The following is a 20588-nucleotide window of genomic DNA, read 5'->3' as shown; positions in this document are numbered from 1 at the left end:
ACTGAATCTTATTAAATGACATCATTATTGGAAGCATTACATATCATTCAAACTGAAGTCAGCCAGCAATTTTGCATCTATAAAGGTGAAATTTAGACTATCAAGATCATTATATTTTTGAGAACCTCTTTCTCCAATATCAACTACAACGTAAGGCAAATTTGCCAAAGGTTTTTTTTTAACCTAAATATTGTCAAATTAAAAGACGATAAACATTACTAACTGCACATGCACTGGAAACAATACTCTCATTATTTAGGTGCTTCACGAGATACAAATACTACTAAAAATGGACAATATGCATAAAGGAGAGTTAGCCTGATGTAGGACCAAGAGCAAAGCATTTGCCTGTATCAAAAATCATCTTAATCGAGGCATTAAAGAACTACAACTATTATTTAACTATCTGTGAAGAATTTTGGAATGGTTGAGAGCGCAAAGAAGCTAAAGAGGGTCCCAATCCTAAATGTTGACTGTTACCATATATACTGCTACTCATGTAATTGTTAGTTTGTTTTGGTTGGGGGTGAGGGGGTCCACTTTTACACAGGTCAAAATATTGACCCCCCCACCCCTCCCACCATGTGCCGTTCAAGGCCTAGAGATCAGAAGGCCAGGACCGGTGGAGGGTCCATGGATGGGGCATCGGGAGCTTGGATGGGCGGGAAGAGTATCTGCAGTCGGAGTTGTATAGGGCGGGCAGTCGGTGCGAGCATCTGCAGTCGAGAGCTCGGATGGGAAGGCAGCCAAGGTGTCAGGAGCTATGATGGTGGGCAGCCGAGGCAAGGGCCCGCTGTCAGGACGTTGGCAGCTCCGGAGGATGGGTGGCTGGGGTCAAAAGTGGGGATGTTGGCTTTTACATAGGTCATAAAACAACCTATTTTTGACCCAAACAAAGGTGGGGGGGGGGGGGGGGGGGGAGAAAACAGAGGTCAACTATTACACAGTGTTGACGATTACATGCTCTGTTCTCGCTACTGCCATGAGAAAAGAGATATAGGTGTCACAAGACTCACACCACCAGGTTCAGGAACAGCTGCTACCCCTCCACCATCAGACATCTCCACAAAAAACTCAATCCAGCATTCATTTAAGGACTCTTATTTTTGCACTTTATTGATTTTTTTCCTCTGTATTGTGCAATACATTTGTTTACATTTCTTTGTTGTTTACATGTGAACGTTGAACGGCTTTCTTTTGCACTACCAAAAAGTGGTAATTTTACCTTGCCCACCAGAAAAAATCTCAGGATTATGTTTTATGGAATGTTATGCATGTACTCTGACAATAAATCTAAAAATCTGCCTGACCTGCTGAGTCTCTCCAGCATTATTTTGTTTGCTAAATAACTCTGGCATACAAGTTTGAAAAGTAAGCAGAATAATTTTGTTTCAATTCTTTTCTGTTTGTTCTTGAAATAAAACAGCTAGAATCACATCCACACTTAAAAATGCATATCTATTACTAACATACTCAAAATTTACCCTCGACTGTTGTGATTGAATATGCTGTGACAGATTATGTTATATTTTATATGGTATATAGGTATGTTTTAAAGGAGATTTTTTAGTGCTGGTCACATACAAACAATTAAAAACAGATCTTATTTCAAATACTGGAGCCTTTGCAAAAAATGTGGAGAGTGCCCAAGGGATTTCAATTATGGATTGTTGTTTTGAAAAGCAATTTTGAAAGATCTTGGAGGATTAGATTCAGAGCCACAGTCTGTCAGAGTGTAGGTTGCTGTTCTAGGAGAGTCAAGGAAAATAAAACCAGGCTTTTCTGAGGGGGAGGGAATTCTTTGCAACAGTTCAGCAGCAAGCTTGTGGAGAAACACCATTTGGAAGACGGGTTGTGAGTTCTTATTTCAGCCTGGTCAAAGCCCCTGTGGTCCATACGAGAGGACTGGCAGCCAAATGTTTCACATGAAGTAAGAGAAACATAAAGGAACTCTGTGGTGACCTGAAAGAAAGAGGTTATCATGTAGAAAACCCTGATGGGGCAAGTTTCTTCGGCAAACAAGATGTGGCTGATTAGAAGGAATCAGTTTGTGTTCAGCGAACAACAAATCCCTCTTTGAAAACCGACAAGAACCATTTACCTTTCAAGCACCAAAGCCTGATGAACTTCATAAATGTTAAATTCGGTGCACAATGTAAGAATCACCTGCAACCAATGAACTTGGAGGAATGAGAAGTGAGATTGGACTGAAAATTAAAGAACCTTTCTGAACTTATACACACATTACATACACGTGCTTAGAATTAGAAGGGAGTTAAGTAAGTTGATAGTAATAGGTTAGAGTTTTCATGTTCAAAGATAATTAAAAGCAACTTTTGTTTAACCATTTGTCTTGGTGAATTTCTGTTGCTGCTGGGCTTTGGGGTCCTCTGGACTCGTAACAATGCAATGATTATTAACAATTAATTTTATCATTTTAAGCATTGGAATGGAAAGAATTTCAAAATGCTTTTAGTATGATGTTTTTAAAAATATCTTATAGGCATTATACAAGATTGTACATACTATTTATCAATATGATAAGTGGTCAATCTAGTCCTTGTTATGCTCTACAATTAATTTAAATCAAAACATCCTGAAAACTGAAACTGAAAGGAAACACCTTACCTCTTTTGTGAACTTCAAGGTCTGTAATGCAAGTTCTCTAGTTGGGGTGAGAATTAAAGCTCTTGCTCCTGACTGGGCACAATGTACTTTCAGCCGCTCAAACAAAGGAATAAGGAATGCTGCAGTCTTACCACTGCCCGTCCTGGCCATGGCCACAACATCCTTGCCATCCAGTATGACTGGGATTGTCTAAAACAGAAAACAGGGTTTTACTTCAAAAGTTCCTGGCCTTAATCCTCACTTATTTATAATAACATTGAGTCAATTGCTTCTCCAGCAGAACAATTCTACCAGTCTCATTCTCCTAAAAGATGCATTATATGTGCATTGAAATGATCAGGAGAGAGTTAGCTCTTACATACATAACTCAAGATCAACACGATCAAAAGGTCAGACAGGAATCTGTTTCCTTCACATCTTTGCTGAGGAGGAAACAACATGAAGGAAAGACTGATTTACATTATAATAATTGAATGACAGCTGAGAGTGTGATCACACTAATGAAAAGAGACAAGTTGTCCATGTGGGGACCAATGACATATATAGAAGTAGGGATGGGGTCCTGAAGAGAGAATATAGGGAGTTAGGAAAGAAGTTGAAAAGCAGAACCTTGAGGGTGGTAATCTCAGGATTGCTGTCTGTGCCACATGCCAGAGAGGGTAGGAATTGGAAGTTGTGGCAAATGAATGTGTGGCTGAAGAGTTAGTCCAGGGGTTCAGACTCTGGAGGTCTGACCTGTACAAAAAGGACAGGCTGCATCTGAACTGGAAAAGGACCAATATCCTGGTAAGCAGATTTGCTAGAGCTGTTGGAGAGGGTTTAAACTAGTTTGGCATGGAGATGAGAACCAGAATGCGAGTACAAAGAATAAGGCAGAAAGTCAAAAGCATGATGCAATGTGTTCTGAATTTGTGAAGTACAGACAGAGAAGTTTGAAATGTATCTATTTTAACACTAGGAGCATTAGGAATAAAGGAGATGAACTTTGTGCATGGAACTATGATATTGTGGCCAAGACAGAGACTTGGCTAGAGGAAGGGCAGGATTGGCTGATGCAGGTACCAGGGTTTAGGTGTTTTAAAAGGAATAGGATGGGAGGTAGGAGAGGGGGAGGAGTGGCATTACTGGTCAGGGATAGCATCATGGCTATAGAAAAGGAGGGTGCTGCAGAGGGAGTATCTACTGAGTCAGTGGAAGTCAGAAATAGGAAGGGAGTAAATACAGCATTGGAAGTAGATAAACAGGCAGATTTTAGAATGGTACAGGAATTATTGGGTTGCTATTAAGGGAGACTTCAACTTCCATATATTGACAGTCACTTCTTGACTGCAAGAGTGATAGATGGGGCTGAATTTGTCTGGTGTGTTCAAGGATTCCTGACACAATATGTTGACCAGCTGACAAGAGAGGCCATACTGGATCTAATAGTGAATAATGAACCTGGTCAGGCGGCGGACCTATTTGTGGGGGAGCATTTTGGTGATAGTGAACGTAACTCTAAGCTAAGCTTTTTTAAAATATTTTATTTAAAATTCCATACATGCAGTAAGTATACTTAATATAATATTGAAAAAATGTACATGATGCTTTTTACCCCACCCCAAAAAAAACCCATCCCACCCACCACTCCCCCAAAAGCAAAGTACAAAATGAAAATTTGTGGATTGCAGAGAAAGATGTCATCCAGTACAAATTACCAGATCTAACGTGAACATACAGAGGAGAATCCAACAGGTCTAGAGGCATAAGAAGGATATCATTATAAATTTAATCCCATTATTTGGGTATATGGGTGCCAAATTTGTAAAAACAGGATAGTTACTCCTTAAATTTTAAGTATTTTTTTCTAAAGGAATACAACTTTGAATTTCAGCATGCCACCTTGGCATAGTTAAAGATATATCATATTTCCAAGTAAATGCAATACATTTCTTTGCTACTGCCAGCACTAATTTAACAAATTCCAATTGGTAAATTGATAACTTTATTTAGTTCTTGTACCTTCAATATTTCCTAATAAAAATAAATTAGCGTTTTGCAGAAAAACAATTCCTGTAATCTGTTCCAAAAAAATTACATAGAGCTGCCCAAAAGGGCCTTACATTAGCACAAGACCATGTTGAATATATACTACTTCTTCATCACATCTAAAACATTGGTCTGATAAATCTGATTTCAATCTATTCAACTTCTGTGGTGCAAGATATAACTGATGTAAAAAATTATATTGAACAGATCTACATCTTGCATTGATAATATTCGTCATACAATCCCTACATAAATTTTCCCACATTTGTTGATCAATTATAATATTTAACTTTGTTTCCCAACTCTATCTAGATAATTTAGGGGTTCCTGCTTCTAATAGTGAACATATCAAAGTAGTAAATTTTTTAGCAATCAGATTCCTAATAAATTCTACTTCATTGCAATTATTTAAAAACATAGTCAGTCCAAGCTTATCCTTCAAATATGTTCTAAACTGAAAATAACAAAAAAGAGTATTATTTGTTATAGCATAGTTATTTCTCAATTGCTCAAATTACATAAGTTGACCACTTTCATAACAATCTTCAACGTTAAGGATCCCTTTACAAAACCATATATTCAAAAACTGATTATCATCCCTTGATAAAGCTAAAAGAGGATTTTGGATTAATGGGATTTTCGGTGATATAGATTCTCCACCAAGATCTTCATTTTTTTATAGCAAACATTTAGCAAATGTTTCAATAATGGACTTTCTTTATCAGCAACCAACAATTTTGGTTCCTATTTATATACAAATTCTTCTGCTTTCTGCTCTCCTATTGTATTCAGTTCTATATTAACCCATGCCGATTTTCCCACTTTCAAAAAAAGAAATCTCATCTGTGCCGCTTAATTCCTAAAATTAGGAAGCTGAAGACCTCTCAATTCATATTTCCATGTTAACTTCTTTATAGAAACTATTGATATTTTTATTTAATTCTCAAAAAAATTTTTGAGTTATTAAAATAGGTAACACCTGAAAAAGACATGATATCCTTGGAAATATATTCATCTTTGTATAATTCACCCTTCCAACTAAAGTTATAGGTAAATTTATCATTTTTTTTTTCAAATCTTCCTCAGTCTTTTTAAGTAAAGACAAATAATTTAACATAAAAATTCTTCAGATTATTGTCCATACGTGTACCAGATATTTAATACCTTATTTTGGCCACTTAGACTGTGCGTCCCATTGATATTGGGTATAATAACTTTTGTCCCAATTTATTTTATAGCCTGAAACTTTTCCATATTCTTCCAATTGAGCACATAATCTTTGTAAAGGTGAATTAGGATCTGTCAAATATATTAAAACGTCGTCTACAAATAAACTAATTTTATGTTCCTCTTGACCTACTTTAAAACCCTTATTGTAAATCACAGCAGATTATCTGAGCAAGGGCTTCTATAGCTGAAATAGAGCTGGTGATAAGGACAACCTTGTCTACTAGATCTCGTTAGTTTAAATGGCATAGATACTTACTTGACCATTAGTTACAACTTTAGCTTTAGGACTATTAGATAATGCTCTAATCCAATTCAAAAACTTCAAACCAAATCTAAGCTTTTCTAAGACCTTAAATAAAAAAATCCCAATCTATCAATGCCTTTTCTGCATCCAAGGCCACTGCATCACTCGAGTCACCCTTTTTTGCGTTAAATGAATACTTAATAGTCTTGCTATATCCTTCGAAGATTGTCTCTTTTTAATAAACCCTGTTTGATCCATATTTATTAATTTAGGTAACAAATTATTCATTCTATTTGCCAAAATGTTTGCTACTATTTTATAATCCACATTGAATAATAAAATAGGCCTATAGGATGAAGGTTTTAAAGGATCTCTATCTTTTTTAGGAATAACAGTAATTATTGCCATCGAAATTGATTCTGGAAGAAAATGCATTTCCAATTCTTCAGATCTAATAAATCCTTAAATTCTTATTAAATTTCAGGGGGAAAACCATCTTTCTCCAGAAGATTTACTACTTTGTAATGAATTAATTCCATCTTGTACTTCTGCCTCTGTAAACGAAGCATTAAATTTGATTTGTTCTTCTGTACTTAATCAAGGCAATATTTTCTGAGATGAATATTTATTTTAACTTCATCTCCAAAAGACTCAAACGTATATATCATATAAAAATTCCTAAAAGATTCATTTCCTGAGGTTTATATGTAGACTGTTCTGCTTTCAGTTGCTAATACTTTATGCAATCTCTCATCTCGTTCATAATATCTTTGTTTCATTCTAATAATTGCTTTCTCAGTTCTTTAAGTTTGTAATATAATAATTTTTTTATTAATCTATTATCTGCATTTATCTTCAGAAACACATTTTTGAAGATCCTTTCCTCAAACTATAATTTCGTTTTCTAGTTGATCTACTTCTCTCAAATAATCTTTCTCAATTTTAGATGTGAAATTTATAATTTGACCCCGTATATATGCCTTTAAAGTATCCCATGTAATAGATTTATCATTTACCAAGTTCAAATTTGTATCCCAAAATGTCTGAATATGCATTCAAACAAAATCACAAAAATCTTTCCTTTTCAACAATAAAGAATTCAATTGCCATCTATATATTGACTTTATCAGGCATTTCCATAGTTATTGACAGAGGCAAATGGTCAGATAAAATCCTGGCTTGCATTTGAGCTGAAATCAGAGATAAATCAATTCTAAAATAAAATGAATAATCTTTCTCTATAGGATGAATTCTTCTCCATGATATATCAATTAAATTCAAGTCTCTCATCAAACTCAATGTAGCTTTGGCAGCTTTTGTTCTTGTTACTATTGAAGTTGACCTATCGAACAATGGGTCTAAACAGAAATTAAAATCTCCTATTAAAATATTTTCATGTGCCTCTGATAAATTTAAAAAAGTATCTTGAATAAATTTCTTATCATCAATATTCAGGGTATACAGGTTCAGAAATGACTTGACAATAATATATCCTGCTGGACATAGCTATGTACAAGGATAAAAGCAGAAAACACGGGAAAGGACTTAATTGGCAAAGGGATAATTACAATAGGATGAAGCGGATGTTCAAGGGTGAAAGTACTGAACTAATGTGGAGGAAGTTTAGGGACCACTTGCACAGGGTTCAGGATAGTTTGTCCCATTGGGACAGAGACAAGATGGTAGGAAAAGGGAACCACGGTTGACCAAACAGGTGTGGCAGCCAGTCAAGAGGAAAAAGACTCATGAGAAGTATATCGTCACCAGGAAGGAGCTTAAGAAAGGACTTGGGAGAGCTCAAAGTGGGTATGAGAGGGCCTTGGCATGTAGGATTAAGAACCCTGAGGCATTCGATGTGCATGTGAAGAAGGATGACAAGAATGACAGTGGGGCTGCTAAAGGAGAAAGGAGGAAACGTGCTTGGAGGCACAGGAGGTTAGGGAGGTCCTAAATGAATATTTGTGCCAGTATTCACTAGAGAAAAGGACCTTAATCAGGATGAGGTCAGAATAACACAGGCTTGCATGCTCTGCTGGACAATGATGGGATTAAGGAAAGGAAGTGTTGGATCTTCTAAAAAAACATTTAAGATTGATAAATAACCAGGACTGGATGCAATATACTCCAGGTTGCTGTGGGAAGGAAAAGAAGAGGTAGCTGGGACAGTGACTATGATCTTGGAGACCTCTTTGGCCACAGGGAGGTGCCAGAGAATTGGAGAACAGCAAATATGATCCCCTTGTTTAAAAAAAGGTAATCGGGAGTATCCTGGCAATAATAGACCAGCAAATTTTACATAAGTGATGTCCAATCTATTGGAGAGAATTCTGAATTATAGGATCTATGAACATTTGGAGAAGTGCAGACAGCATAGCTTTGTGAAGGGAAGATCATACCTCATGAGCCTGAGATTTTTGAGGAGATAACAAAAGAAATTGATGAGAGTAGAGTGGTAGATGTGGTCTATATAGGTGTAGTAAGGCATTTGACAAGGTCCTCCATGAGAGAGTCATTCAGAAAGTCATGAGGCATAAGATCCATGGAACCGTTGGCTGTGAGGATAAAAAAAAATGGTTTGCATATAGAAAGCAAGAGTAGTGGTGGAAAGAAAGAATTCTGCATGGAGTTCAGTGACTAGTGGAGTTCTGCAGTTATTTGTTCTAATACCCTGTTTCTTGTGATTTTTATAAATAACCTAGATGCAGAGGTGGAAGAATGGATCAGTAAGTTTGCGGATGAATCAAAGGTTGGAGGAGTTGTTGATGGAGGTGAAGGTTGTCAAAGGTTATAAAATGATATAGTCAGGATGCAGAGTTGGGTGGAAAAGTGGCAGATGGTGATCAGTCCTGATAAGTGTAAGGTAATGCATTTTGGAAAAAATGAAACCAGAAGGGTGAGTGCAGGGTTAATGGTTGGTTACTTAAGACTGTGGATGGACAGATGGATCTGGGGGTCCAAATGCATATACATCTCAAGGTTGTCACACAGGTTGATAAGAAAGCCTATGGGATGTTGGACTTCATTAAGAGGGGGATTGAGTTCAAGAGGTCATGTTGCAACTCTACAAATCTCTGGTGAAACCACACTTAAGAATATTGAGTTCAGCTCTGGTCACCTCGACGTTGCCTGATTGGAAAACAAGTCTTATGAAGCAAGGTTAGCAGAGCTGGGACCAGAGAGCATATGTACAACAATAAGGGAAGGAAGTTTAGGGGTGACATCAACTAATTTCATCAAAAGTTTGTGAAGCAATGAACTTCCCTTAACAGTAAAATTACTACCTTTCTCTGAATTGGAGTCGGGACTTTATAGCCTTTCTTCATAATGCCTTTAAAGACAGGAAAGCTTAAACCTGTTGAAAAACAAAGTAAAATTATTTTGTAATAATTTTGCAAAACTGTAAAGTCAAACATCAATTTTTCATTGTTCAGCAATGGAAGCTGCTGTTATGGCAAACTGCACATACATTCTATTGTGTCTGCAATGACAATAGCCACAACGGGAATGCTTAAAAGAATAATAAATACATTTTAACATGATGACCACAGTGTAGGAAACCATCCATCCCTCTTCTAGAAAAAATGTAAAAGGTATAAAAATATTAGATTTTGAAACTCTTAAACTTGTATCTTTGTCACATGTATTAATTCGATTTCTTAAATCTATATTCTTGTTTCCTCTCTTTTCAATACATACTTCAGTCTACAATCAGAATTAAAACTATAATTTTCACGTGGAACTTCCACCTTTCTGTCAAGGTATCCCAATAGCATTTCCATTGTACAATTTTAAGCTGTTTTTTTTTATATACAGTGTAGAAATCTGTCCCAAATGGTTCTTTTTGCTTTACAAAATGTTGTTAATGTGGTACAGGGCATCACATGTACTCCCATCACCATAATTGACTCCATCAATAATTTTTGCGGCCTTGGAAAAGCAGCCAACCTATTACCTGACATCCCACTCCAGCCACACTTTCTTCACCCCTTCCCATCAGGAAGAAGATTCACAACTGTGAGACCACATTCCACCAGATACCAGGACAGTTTCTTTCATGCCATTAACAGACTCCTGAGTGAACTCCAAAATAGTAAAACTATGTTGCCTTTGCTCCATACTAGCCTCTGTCTCTGAAACTGCACTTTTCTCATATGCCTTACTTGTGCTATGTACAAGATGTCCACCAGTCTGCTCGCAAAACAACTCCCATCACGGCCATATGTGGCAATGAACTTGAAATCCCACAGATGTGTGATTTTTTCCCACTGATGTTATAAAATTAAACTATTACATAAAATTAATAACAAAATGTATTAACCCAAAATAGCACTTGAATTATATTGATAGAACTTAGCCACATTATTCTCCCCAATCCAGCCTAATTTCATTTAAACACTAACTGCCTTGCAGTATCAACCAGAAATGCTAACTTTCTTTCAATCACCACAAATATTATTTGACCTGCTAGATATCCTCAACTATCTTCATTTATATTTTCCAGCAATTTTAGCTTGTATCTCACATTTCCATTATCTGCAGTGTTTTGCTTTTGAAATATTTTATACTCAGATTGCGCCATCAGGGATAGCATGAATTAACTTGTCATAGTCGCGGTACTTCAAATATTAAAAGTACTAATTCTGGTATTTGTGGTAGCTGGACGTACCCATGGATTGAAAACCTCCCGACTTTTTTTTCTTTTTATTCTGTTCTCGAACCATCTCTCTGGTGTCAGGTTCCACATCTGATGGGTAATCAACTGATGGAAAGCTTGGTAAACATTTGACATTGTGCTGTGGAAATAAATCAAAGCGCATCTTTAACCTCACATAAGAGACACAAACTAACATGTAGTGATATATCTGATGCATAAAGTCTTGCACAACAATCTTGCATATAAACCTGCAAAGGCAAATTTAGATACTTGATGCAGAAAAGAAAGAAAAATATCTCTGTTTCTAATGCTGCCAGTCATACAATAGAGTCCTGAACATATAACATTGTTGAATCCATAATTATGGAGATATCATAGAAGTACACTCTTCCCTTTGACACAACCATTGCATTAAAATTTAAATTACAGAAGTATTATGTTTTTTTTTACTTCAATAACAAGTTTCTTCATCTTTGATGCCAACAGAAGTGTGTACGTGTGCTTTGAAACTGGGACCAAAATCTTTCTGAAATACCTTCCTGCAAAATGCATTAGGTTATATCCTGCAGTTCTGGTATCCACCAACACCAAATGCAAAATCGTATAAATTCTACTGTTTAATTCTGTCCCCAAATATCTATCAGCATGGGTACAATGTAAAAATGAGCTCTAAGTGGATACAGACTCAATGGCTTGAATCCTTCCTATCCAGTAATAATTTGATGATCCTATGTCACAGTTGAATCATAAAACCAACTGGCTCACAATTTTTTATTTTTTATTTTTAAAAAGGACAAAAAATCTACAAGCAAAATAATAATGCAAAGTGCCAGTGCAAATCACTTTGATTTCCTTCTCAATGTGGATCTACTACAAGCCTTATTAAAAAAAAAAGGTTGGAGACATTTTCTCCAGAAAGATAGATGGTAGAGGAAAGACATGCTGACCTGACAACTATTAATGAAAGAAATTTGGGGGATGTACAAATCATCTCCCTTGAGAGGAGGACCAAATTCAAGATAATTACTGATAACGAAGAAACAAGATTCAGAATGGTGTGAATTAAAGCAAATTAAATAAATACATAGTAGATAAAATACATAAATAAATAATAAGATAGGTCTCCACATGATGGAGAAGGGGAAAAGCATGTCTACATAGCTAATTAGAGCAGGTTCAGAGTAGGATCAAAGTGGTGCAACATCACCAACATGGAGCACTTAAACTGAATAGTCTTTTGTGTTATGCTTGATGTACTTATTTCCATTACATACTGAGAGTTCTTGAGTGAGCCTGCTAAATGCACATTTTCTAGGTCTTGAACCATAAATATTGCAATTATTTAGAAGCACAAGGGATGTTCCCACAACACATTTTTTTTTAAATGGTTCTCGACTCTACATGAAAAGAGACAGACGTTTCCCTTGGACAGTGGTCCAAGACACACAGAACTAAGGACAAAAAATATTTCTTCTCCCATGGCATGGTGACTTTTGAAATTCTCTATCCAAGAGGGTTGTGGAGGCTCAGTCATTGAGATATTTAAAGACACAAATTTGTGGATATAGGTTAATACAATGCTCTTGAAACCAGAGAATATGAACCAGGCTTAAATTTTATGTTCTTTTTTATCCATTTTCTATCATTAATAATCCTGACAGAAGAACATAAGAAACAGGAGCAGAATTGGGCCACCTGACTTCCCAATAAGATCAAAATCATAATTTATTGCCGTTATCACGTCACAAAATTTGTTCTTTTGCAACAGCATTACAGGTGCAAATATTAGGCACTTTCAAGCAGGAAAACACCAGTCTGTAAAGGTGGAGGTTTTCAACCTTATGGCTAAAGACTTAACATGCTGTGGCTGGCTCCAAGGTGCCAATTCCAACCCTTTCCGGGGAAGGATAATCGGTAGAGCGGTGCGCTCCGCCGCCTGAGCTGAATGTACAGCTGCTGCAAGTGGTTGGTTAGGGGCGGGGTGATGATGCCGTCAGCCCACGATAGATCTCTCCACTCACCCCTCTCCAGGCGGGGGCTGGTGCAGGCTGTGACAGCCACAGCAGGTTGCTTCAACATTTGGGGCCGCTCTCTGTGGCTCAAAACGCGGCAGAGCAATAATCGTCTTCCCTACCCATAATTCCCCCACGCAGCTGGAACTGTTCTAGGAACCACAGAACAGTTCCAGATGCGTGAGGGATTATGGGTAGCGAAGCCAGCCATTGGTCTGCTGCATATTTATGACAGGTAGTGCTACAGCACCAGTCACCCAGAGAACGGTACAGGAGCCTCTCGATATGAATGGGACACTGAAGCAACCTTTTAGGACTGCTGACTGAAAGGCATTTTAAGTTTTAGATCTGCTCTTGTAGCCAGCCTCCTGGCAGAGGCCTGACAGGAAGTGGCCTATTGCCTAGGTTGTAAGGGTTGTTGAGGATACAGGCCATTTTCTTACACTGCCTCATGTAGGTGTCCTCGACATAGTGAAGACTATTGCCCATGATGACAGTGGGTGAGTTAACAACTCCCTAGTTTTTATCTTGTCTAGTACACCTCCATACCAAACAGTAATGCAATTGGTCAGAATGCTCTCATTTCCTGTAGAAATGTGAGTCTTTGGTGACATACCAAATCTCTTCAAACTCCTCACGAAGTATAGCTGCTGGGGAATCTTCTTTGTGATGGCATCAACACGGAGGCCCCAGGACACATCTTCAGAGATGATACCAAAGAATATGAAGTTCTTAAGCCTTTGCGCTGCTGACCCTTCAATCAGGATTGGTTCCTGTTCTCCCAAGTTTCCCTTCCTGAAGTCCACAATCAGCTCCTTAGTTTTGCCATATTCAGTGCAAGGTTGTTGTAGTGGCACCACTTAACGAGTTGATCTATCCCTCGCCTGTCACGCTTCCTCATTGCTGGCTGTGATTCTGCTGATGTTGTGTACGCACTCACACAATTAAGACTTGGAGGCATGATGCTTTCTCATCCTTTACTTCTATTAGGACTAATGTGGCTACTGACACATATGGAAGGGTGACACCATGACGTGGGCATCATGACTTCCAGCAGTGGGCAGGCTTATACCCAACACTCTGCCGCACCACCACCCACCCACCCACCCCCCCCCCCCACCCAGTAAATGCTGACTGGGCCCCTTTGAACTAATAAGATTTTTTTGGGCCCAGGACTACGTGAGAATTAGAATTCATCTCATGAGTAATTATAATTACAAAATGGAAAGTATTTAATAATAATCAGGGCATATAGTCCTTAGAGCACACATGTCAAACTCTGGCCCGCGGGCCAAATTTGGCCCGCGATATAATTATATTTGGCCCGCAATGTATTAGAGGTGGCCCGCCCTGCAGCGAGAGCCGATGCTGTTTTTTGGTAATGTCACCCCCACCATCCTCCCCCTTCATTGCACATCCTTCCCTACCCCCTAACTATCCCCTCCCCCTTAAAACCACCCCCCTTAAAAGATGGCCAGAATATTCTCAAAAAGGAATCCAGAATAGTAAAGTTCCACCAACCTTCTGCTGGGAATCCTAACAACACCCGGGCATCAGATCCACGGGACGCAGAGGGAGCAAGAGTGTTGCAGGTTGACCATGCAAACTTTGAGAACGGGGAAAACAAAATTGTAACACGAGAAGTCTGTCGATGTCATCAGCCGGCAAGCCAGTTGGAAGGCTCCCCGCACAACCAGTCACTTCTCCCACCTCTCAAGCGGTGCGGCTGATTGGCGAGCGCCTGTGATTTCCTGTTGGCGCGACGGACATGGCAGGCTGCGCACGGCCCCCGCTGTTCCGCAAAGGCTGATCAGCAGCGCGCTGGGCCTGAGTGGGTGGGTAAGCAAGGGTGGGCAGAGGGTGTAGGTGAGGAGTAATGGGCAGGGGAAGTTATGGTGGTGCAAGGGGCAGTTAGAGGGAGGGATGAGTAGAAGGAGGGGTGGATAGGGAAGAGGTAAAAGGGGAGGGGCAGGGCGAGTAGGGGAGGGGTGATTAGAGGGTGAGAGATGGGTAGAGGGAGGAACAGGTTGAGGGGAGAGGCAGTAGAGGGGCGTGTATAGGATGGGGTGGGTAGAGGCAGAGCGAGTGGAGTGAGAGGTGAGTAGAGGTTGGGTAAAGGACTGGTCAGGTAGAGGGATGGTGGGTCGTGGGTGAATAGAGGCCTAGAGCCTGAGGAGTGAGCAGGAAATGCTGAGTCCTGATGCAGGCCAAAATGGACACAGCCTGTGAATGCTGACTACATCTCCACAGGGACCAAATATGTTTCCCTCATGTCAAGCAAAGGGTGAACTTGAGCTACCTACTCCTGACCTGTAACATTATCCTCCTAAAGTTATATCCTAAAGTTTAACATTACATATGTTGAAAGAAGAGAAAACATGCAGATGTTGTTGAAAATTTTCAATAAATATTTAGTCCGGCCCTCGACTTAGTCCAAGTTTTTAATTTTGGCCCTCTGTGAATTTGAGTTTGACACCCCTGCCTTAAAGGGTTCAAGTGGTCTTCCTCTTTTGGACTGCCTCGGCGTGTCTTTGCTCGGGACCCATAAATAGTTGGGCCGGCGATCAAGTTGGCGACGACTGTCTGCCTTCACTAACCTACAGCGAAGACTGCCTGCCTTCGCTGTCCTCCTGGCTGTGTGTCTCAGTTACTGGACTCCTCACTGGACTGCTTGGCTCCGTGACCATGTCTGTCCTCCCTCACTCAGCCTGAGAGGTGGGATGGTCAGGGCAGGCCACAGCAGATCTGGTTCCACCTCCTCCAGTTCATGAGGCAGTTTATTGACCTTAGTGTCAGTCAATGCTCATAATTGGTCAATGTATCACTTCCACAATCTGTCCCTCACAAGAACAGAGTATGAATAGGGGTTCAATTTTTATAAGATTACTCCTACCACCCATGGGTCTTTATATTGTCTATAATCTTGTACCAGAACTCTCTCATCCACTTCCAATGTAAGAGGTGAGGTCTGTGGCAATGCTTTTTTTTCCCTCCGAAGTCGGAGACCCTGATCTGGATGAACTGTGGATAGCCTGGTCCGCAGGTTGCAGCCAAATATTAGTTCTGCTCGGGTGTGTTTTGTGGTAGAATGCGGTATGTTTCTGTATCACAATAGGAAATCTGCGATTTTGTGTGTCCAGGAGGCATTTAAAAGTTTCATGGTTTTCATTGCTTTTTTGAATGTTTGTACAAAACATTCTGCCTCCACTTGGGTGATGGGTGCAGACAAAATACGTCTGATGTTGTTGTCGTGCATAAATTTTTTTTAAATGTTCTGATGTAAATTGAGGCCCATTGTCCGTAACTAATTCATGAGGCAATCTTTAAGTGGCAAAGATAGCGCGTAGACAGTCAATCGTGGGATCTGCTTTGGTGTTTTTCAGCTGTGAAACTACTGGCCATTTGGAGTGTGCATCCACAGCTAATAGGAAAGTCTCACCTATGAATTATCCAGCAAAGTCAACATGAATCCGATGCCAGGGTTTGGATGGCCAATTCCATGGGTTAGCTTGGGCTTGCAGCATATTTGGCTGCATTGACTGACATACTTTGCATTCTCTTACTGTTGTTTCAATGTCTCTGTGGATGGAGGGCCACCAGACATGCATCTGGACCAGTGTCTTCATTCATACCATTCCCAGATGGTTGTGGTGTAATTCTGATAACATGGTAATTTGCCATTTGGCTGTAAAAATTGTACGGGTACCCCATAGTAAACATCCTTCTTTGACTGATAGTTCATGGCGACGTGTGTGGTAAAGTTTTAGATCTTCTGCAATTACTTCAGATTTGAGCCACCCATTAAGGGTAAAGTATAGGATCTTGCTTAATGTTGCCTCTTTTTGGGTTTCCTTTGCGATCATCTGGGCTGTAATGGGCAGTTGTTGAAGTTGTTCTTGGTTGATGGCTGCTGCTTCTGCTATCCATTTAATAAGTTCTTCTTGTTGTTCTGTCTCGGGTAGCGGCATGCATGATAAGGCATGGTTGTTGAGTGTTCCTGGTTTGTTTTATATAATAGTTATACACTGCTAGTAGCCTGGCCCATCTTTGAATTCTGGCCGCAGCTAATATTGGTATACCTTTGTGTGGTCCCAGGATTAAACTAAGAGGCTTGATGTCTGTGAATTTTTTTCTGTGAAGATATCAGTGGAATTTTGTTTTTATACAAGCACCAAAAATTATGGCCAATCCTTTTTCTAGTTGGGCGTAATTGCATTCACTAATGTTCGTGACGCATACGCTACTGGTTGCTCACCTTTTTCTGTGATTTGGGATAGTACCGCTCCTAGTCCACGGCTAGTGTAAATTCTTTACTAGGGTCGTAGTTGATCAGCACCTTAGTTGTTGACGTTAGTATTTCCTTTAGTTGATCGACTGTGCTTTTAGCTTGTGTTCCAATACCACATTTGATCTTTCTTGAGTAATTGGTTCAGCGGGCTACATAAACATATTAGGGTTACATTTTCGGTAGTGATTAACAAGTCCTAGGAATGACTGAAATTCTGATTGTTGGTTGGGTATGAGGCCTTGAAAACAGCTTCTGTTCCTGCTGGATTCATTTGTTGTCGATTGTAAACAAAAGATATTTTACTGATGGAAGCATGAAGACACACTTGTCCTTTCATAATCATATATTAGCCTGTAGTAGTCTGGTTAAAACCCTTTCAAGGTTTTGTAAGTGTTCACTGTTATTTCGGCCCATGATGACGAGAGTCCATGTAGTAATTTGTCCATCGTTGCTTGAAAAAAAGAAAATCACAGGTGTTGCTGAAATTCTATAAGGCCTGTGTGTGTAGGCGAACAGTCTCAGATGAGTATTGATTGTCACATATTCCCTTGATTTTTTTTTTGTCAAATTCTATCTGTTGATAGGCTTGTGACAAATCTAGTTTGATGAATTTTTGCCCTCCATTTATTGCTTGGAACAATTCTTCTGCCTTGAGCATTGGGTGTTTGGGTATTTTGAGTGATGGATCGATGGTGATTTTATAATCCCCACAAATGCAAATTTCACTGTTTGCTTTTTGTACGGGTACGATTGGTGCTGCCCAATCGCTGTATTGTATTGGTTCTAATATGCCTTCATGTTTTAGTCTGTTTAATTCAGCTTCAATTTTACTTTTCATAGTAAATGGGACTGTTCCGGCTTTGAAGAATTTTGGATCTGTATTATCTTTTAATTGCAGTTTGGCTTGAACACCTTTGATTTTTCCCAATTCTTGTTGGAAAACCACTGCATGGTTGTTGAGGATTTGGTCGAATTCTGGCTGGGAGGTGTCTGTGTGGTTTACATTTCGTATTGAACCAATTTCCAGCCAGTTTAGGGGAATATGCTGTAGCCAGTTTCTTCCAAAGAGTGCTGGTCCCTGGGTATCTACAATGTAGAGCACGGGTGTCAAACTCAAATTCACGGAGGGCCAAAATTAAAAACTTGGACTAAGTCGAGGGCCGAACTAAATATTTATTGAAAATTTTCAACAACATCTGCATGTTTTCTCTTCTTTCAACATATGTAATGTTAAACTTTTTCTTATTAAAATAAATGTTTAATAATAGTTTTGGATAAACTCTTTCCAGAAGCATTAACAAATGAGAAATAAAATATTCAATAAATAATATTTCTCTATAGAGGATTTGTCAAATGTTGCTAGTGTGCTATCGAATAGTAAAATCTGAGGGCTATTGAGAATGTGGGAGAATAACATGATTCCTGAAACAACCAAATGGGTGACTGATTGTGGGCATGAACTCTAGCAGGGTTATTTGCCATGCCCTTTTTCCATTGGTACAGATATCCTTTGATTTACACACTTTTCAAGTTTTATGCCTAATGAGCTTGTATCCAGGTGCAGGACCATTTTTAACCAGGAATATATTTATCACTGTGACATGAAACTATTGGAAGATCGTTTTATCCTGAGATTAAAGTTCATAATCCTTACTCAGGCCTGTGTGCGGGAGGGCGAGGTTTGCGGGCGATCGGGTTGGACAACGACAGTGCGGGGGTATCGGCTCTCGCTGCAGGGCGGCATCTCGGCGGATCAGCGGCCCCGTCACCGTGAGTCGCGGATCAGCCTGCGGCAGGGAGGGGAGTGGGCAACGGTCCTGACGAGGTCAGGCCCGAGGCCTCCAGTTCCGGGCGCTGCGAAGCAGCCTTGGCTTCCCCTGACACCGGCCAGGCCCCAAAACCAGAGTCCACGGTGAAACCCTGCAACGTAAACAGAGGAGGTGGGGGCGATTAGCAGGCTGACGCCAATGCATTCTGGGATTTATAGTATTAGCTGTGCTTGCGCTATACTGGCGCGGCGGCCAGCGGGCCACCTCTAATACATTTTTCAAATGATCTTGCAGGCCAAATATAATTATATCGCGGGCCAAATTTGGCCCGCGGGCCAGAGTTTGACATGTGTGATGTAGAGTGTTTTTGGTTCCTGCTAATTGTATTGTACTTGGACTAGTTAGTAGTTTTCTACCTTTTTTCTGTTGTTTTCCTTCTCATGGTTGGTGCATGGAGTATGTGTAGGGTTCAGTTTGTTCCTCGTCAACACTTGAGTGTGCACTCATACAATTAAGACTCAGTGGCATGATGCTTTCTCATCCTTTACTTCTATTAGATTAACATGGTTACTGACACACATGGTTTTATATATGGATGTGGGTGTCATGATGCCCAACAGAAGGTGGGCTTGTACCCAACAACTGATAACCATGGTGTCACTGGCAAATTTGTAGATGGGATTTGAATTGTGCCTGGCCACACAGTCATGAGTGGGAATAGCACGCATCCTTGAGGTGCCCCTGTGTGGACTGTAGTGCGGAGATGTTGTTTCTAATTCATATTGATCTTCCAATGAGGAAATCAAGGATCCAGTTGCAAAGGCCCTGGTTTTGGAGCTCCTTGACCATGGGTACTATAGCAACGAAGGCTGAGCTGTCTGGATGAAGATCTTCTGTGGTCGATCTAGCCATGGAATCGCTCCACTCAGTTCCTCAAAACCTTAATTCCCCCTATTATTCAGATATCCATCTGTGCCTTAATAACATTTGATGGAAGTTTCATAGGCAGAGAATTTCACAAATATGCTACTTTCTAGGGAGAAAAACAGTTTCATCTTCGTCTCCGTTTTAAAACTGTTCCCCCGAATCTTCAGACCAGGTCCCCGAGCTCCAGATCTAAGGATATTTCCAACATTCTGCTTTTACACTCGAAGGGTAAACATCTCCAGCGTATTCTCTCGCTCATTTCCTCCTCTTACCACAACTCGGTGAGCTACCTGTTGCCCCCTTCTCATCCTCACAACACTCTCCCCTCCCCCCCCCCAACGATCGCTTGTTTGCAAAGGCCGTTGCTGCCCGACCAGAGAACGGCCTTTTAATGAACGTGTCCCGATCTCACACCGTGGCCATCGTTGCCCCGGCCCTGGGACAACCCACCTCGCTCAACCTCGGTGCGTCTCCCTCGACCGAAGGGACCAAATCGAACTCGCCGCCGTCGCTCTCGACCTCCACGTCCCACCGCTGACCCTGAGAGCGGATCCGTGCCTTCCTGGGTCTGTGGTTGAGTCGCTTCTTCTTTTGCGCCATGCTCCTCGGAGAGTCAAGCAGCAGAACACGCGCCCGTCAGCAGCTTCCACTCGGCGCCGCCATGTTCCTGACCCGCGGCGACGTCAGAGGTCACCGGATGAACTCACGTTACCAAGGGATGGGGGGGGGCAATAAACAATGCACCTTTAAGTTGCATACAGGTGATGGTCCTGTGGAAGCTTTTTATTTAATTGCTTCCAAAATATTT

General features: G+C 40.2%; 1 protein-coding gene and 1 long non-coding RNA gene across 2 annotated transcripts in view; both read right to left on the bottom strand.

Annotated features, from left to right (window-relative positions):
* ddx54 (DEAD (Asp-Glu-Ala-Asp) box polypeptide 54) overlaps positions 1-20558 on the bottom strand; it is a 53283-nt gene extending 32725 nt beyond the window's left edge. The window contains exons 1-4 of the mRNA XM_069933182.1: positions 20231-20558; positions 10797-10923; positions 9412-9482; positions 2629-2817 (exon numbers count right to left, since the gene is read on the bottom strand). Coding sequence (XP_069789283.1) covers positions 2629-2817; positions 9412-9482; positions 10797-10923; positions 20231-20380 — 537 coding nt within the window. The 5' untranslated portion in view covers positions 20381-20558. The remainder of the gene's footprint in view (positions 1-2628; positions 2818-9411; positions 9483-10796; positions 10924-20230) is intronic.
* The window catches only part of LOC138761299 (uncharacterized), a 217453-nt gene that overhangs the window by 132739 nt on the left and 64126 nt on the right, over positions 1-20588 (bottom strand). The gene's annotated exons all lie outside the window — the stretch shown is intronic.

The sequence above is a fragment of the Narcine bancroftii genome, chromosome 4 (genome assembly GCF_036971445.1).
Source record: "Narcine bancroftii isolate sNarBan1 chromosome 4, sNarBan1.hap1, whole genome shotgun sequence".
Taxonomy (NCBI): Eukaryota; Metazoa; Chordata; class Chondrichthyes; order Torpediniformes; family Narcinidae; genus Narcine; species Narcine bancroftii.
The sequence above is the reverse complement of the archived record's forward strand: the minus strand, read 5'-3'. Positions and strand labels throughout refer to the sequence as shown.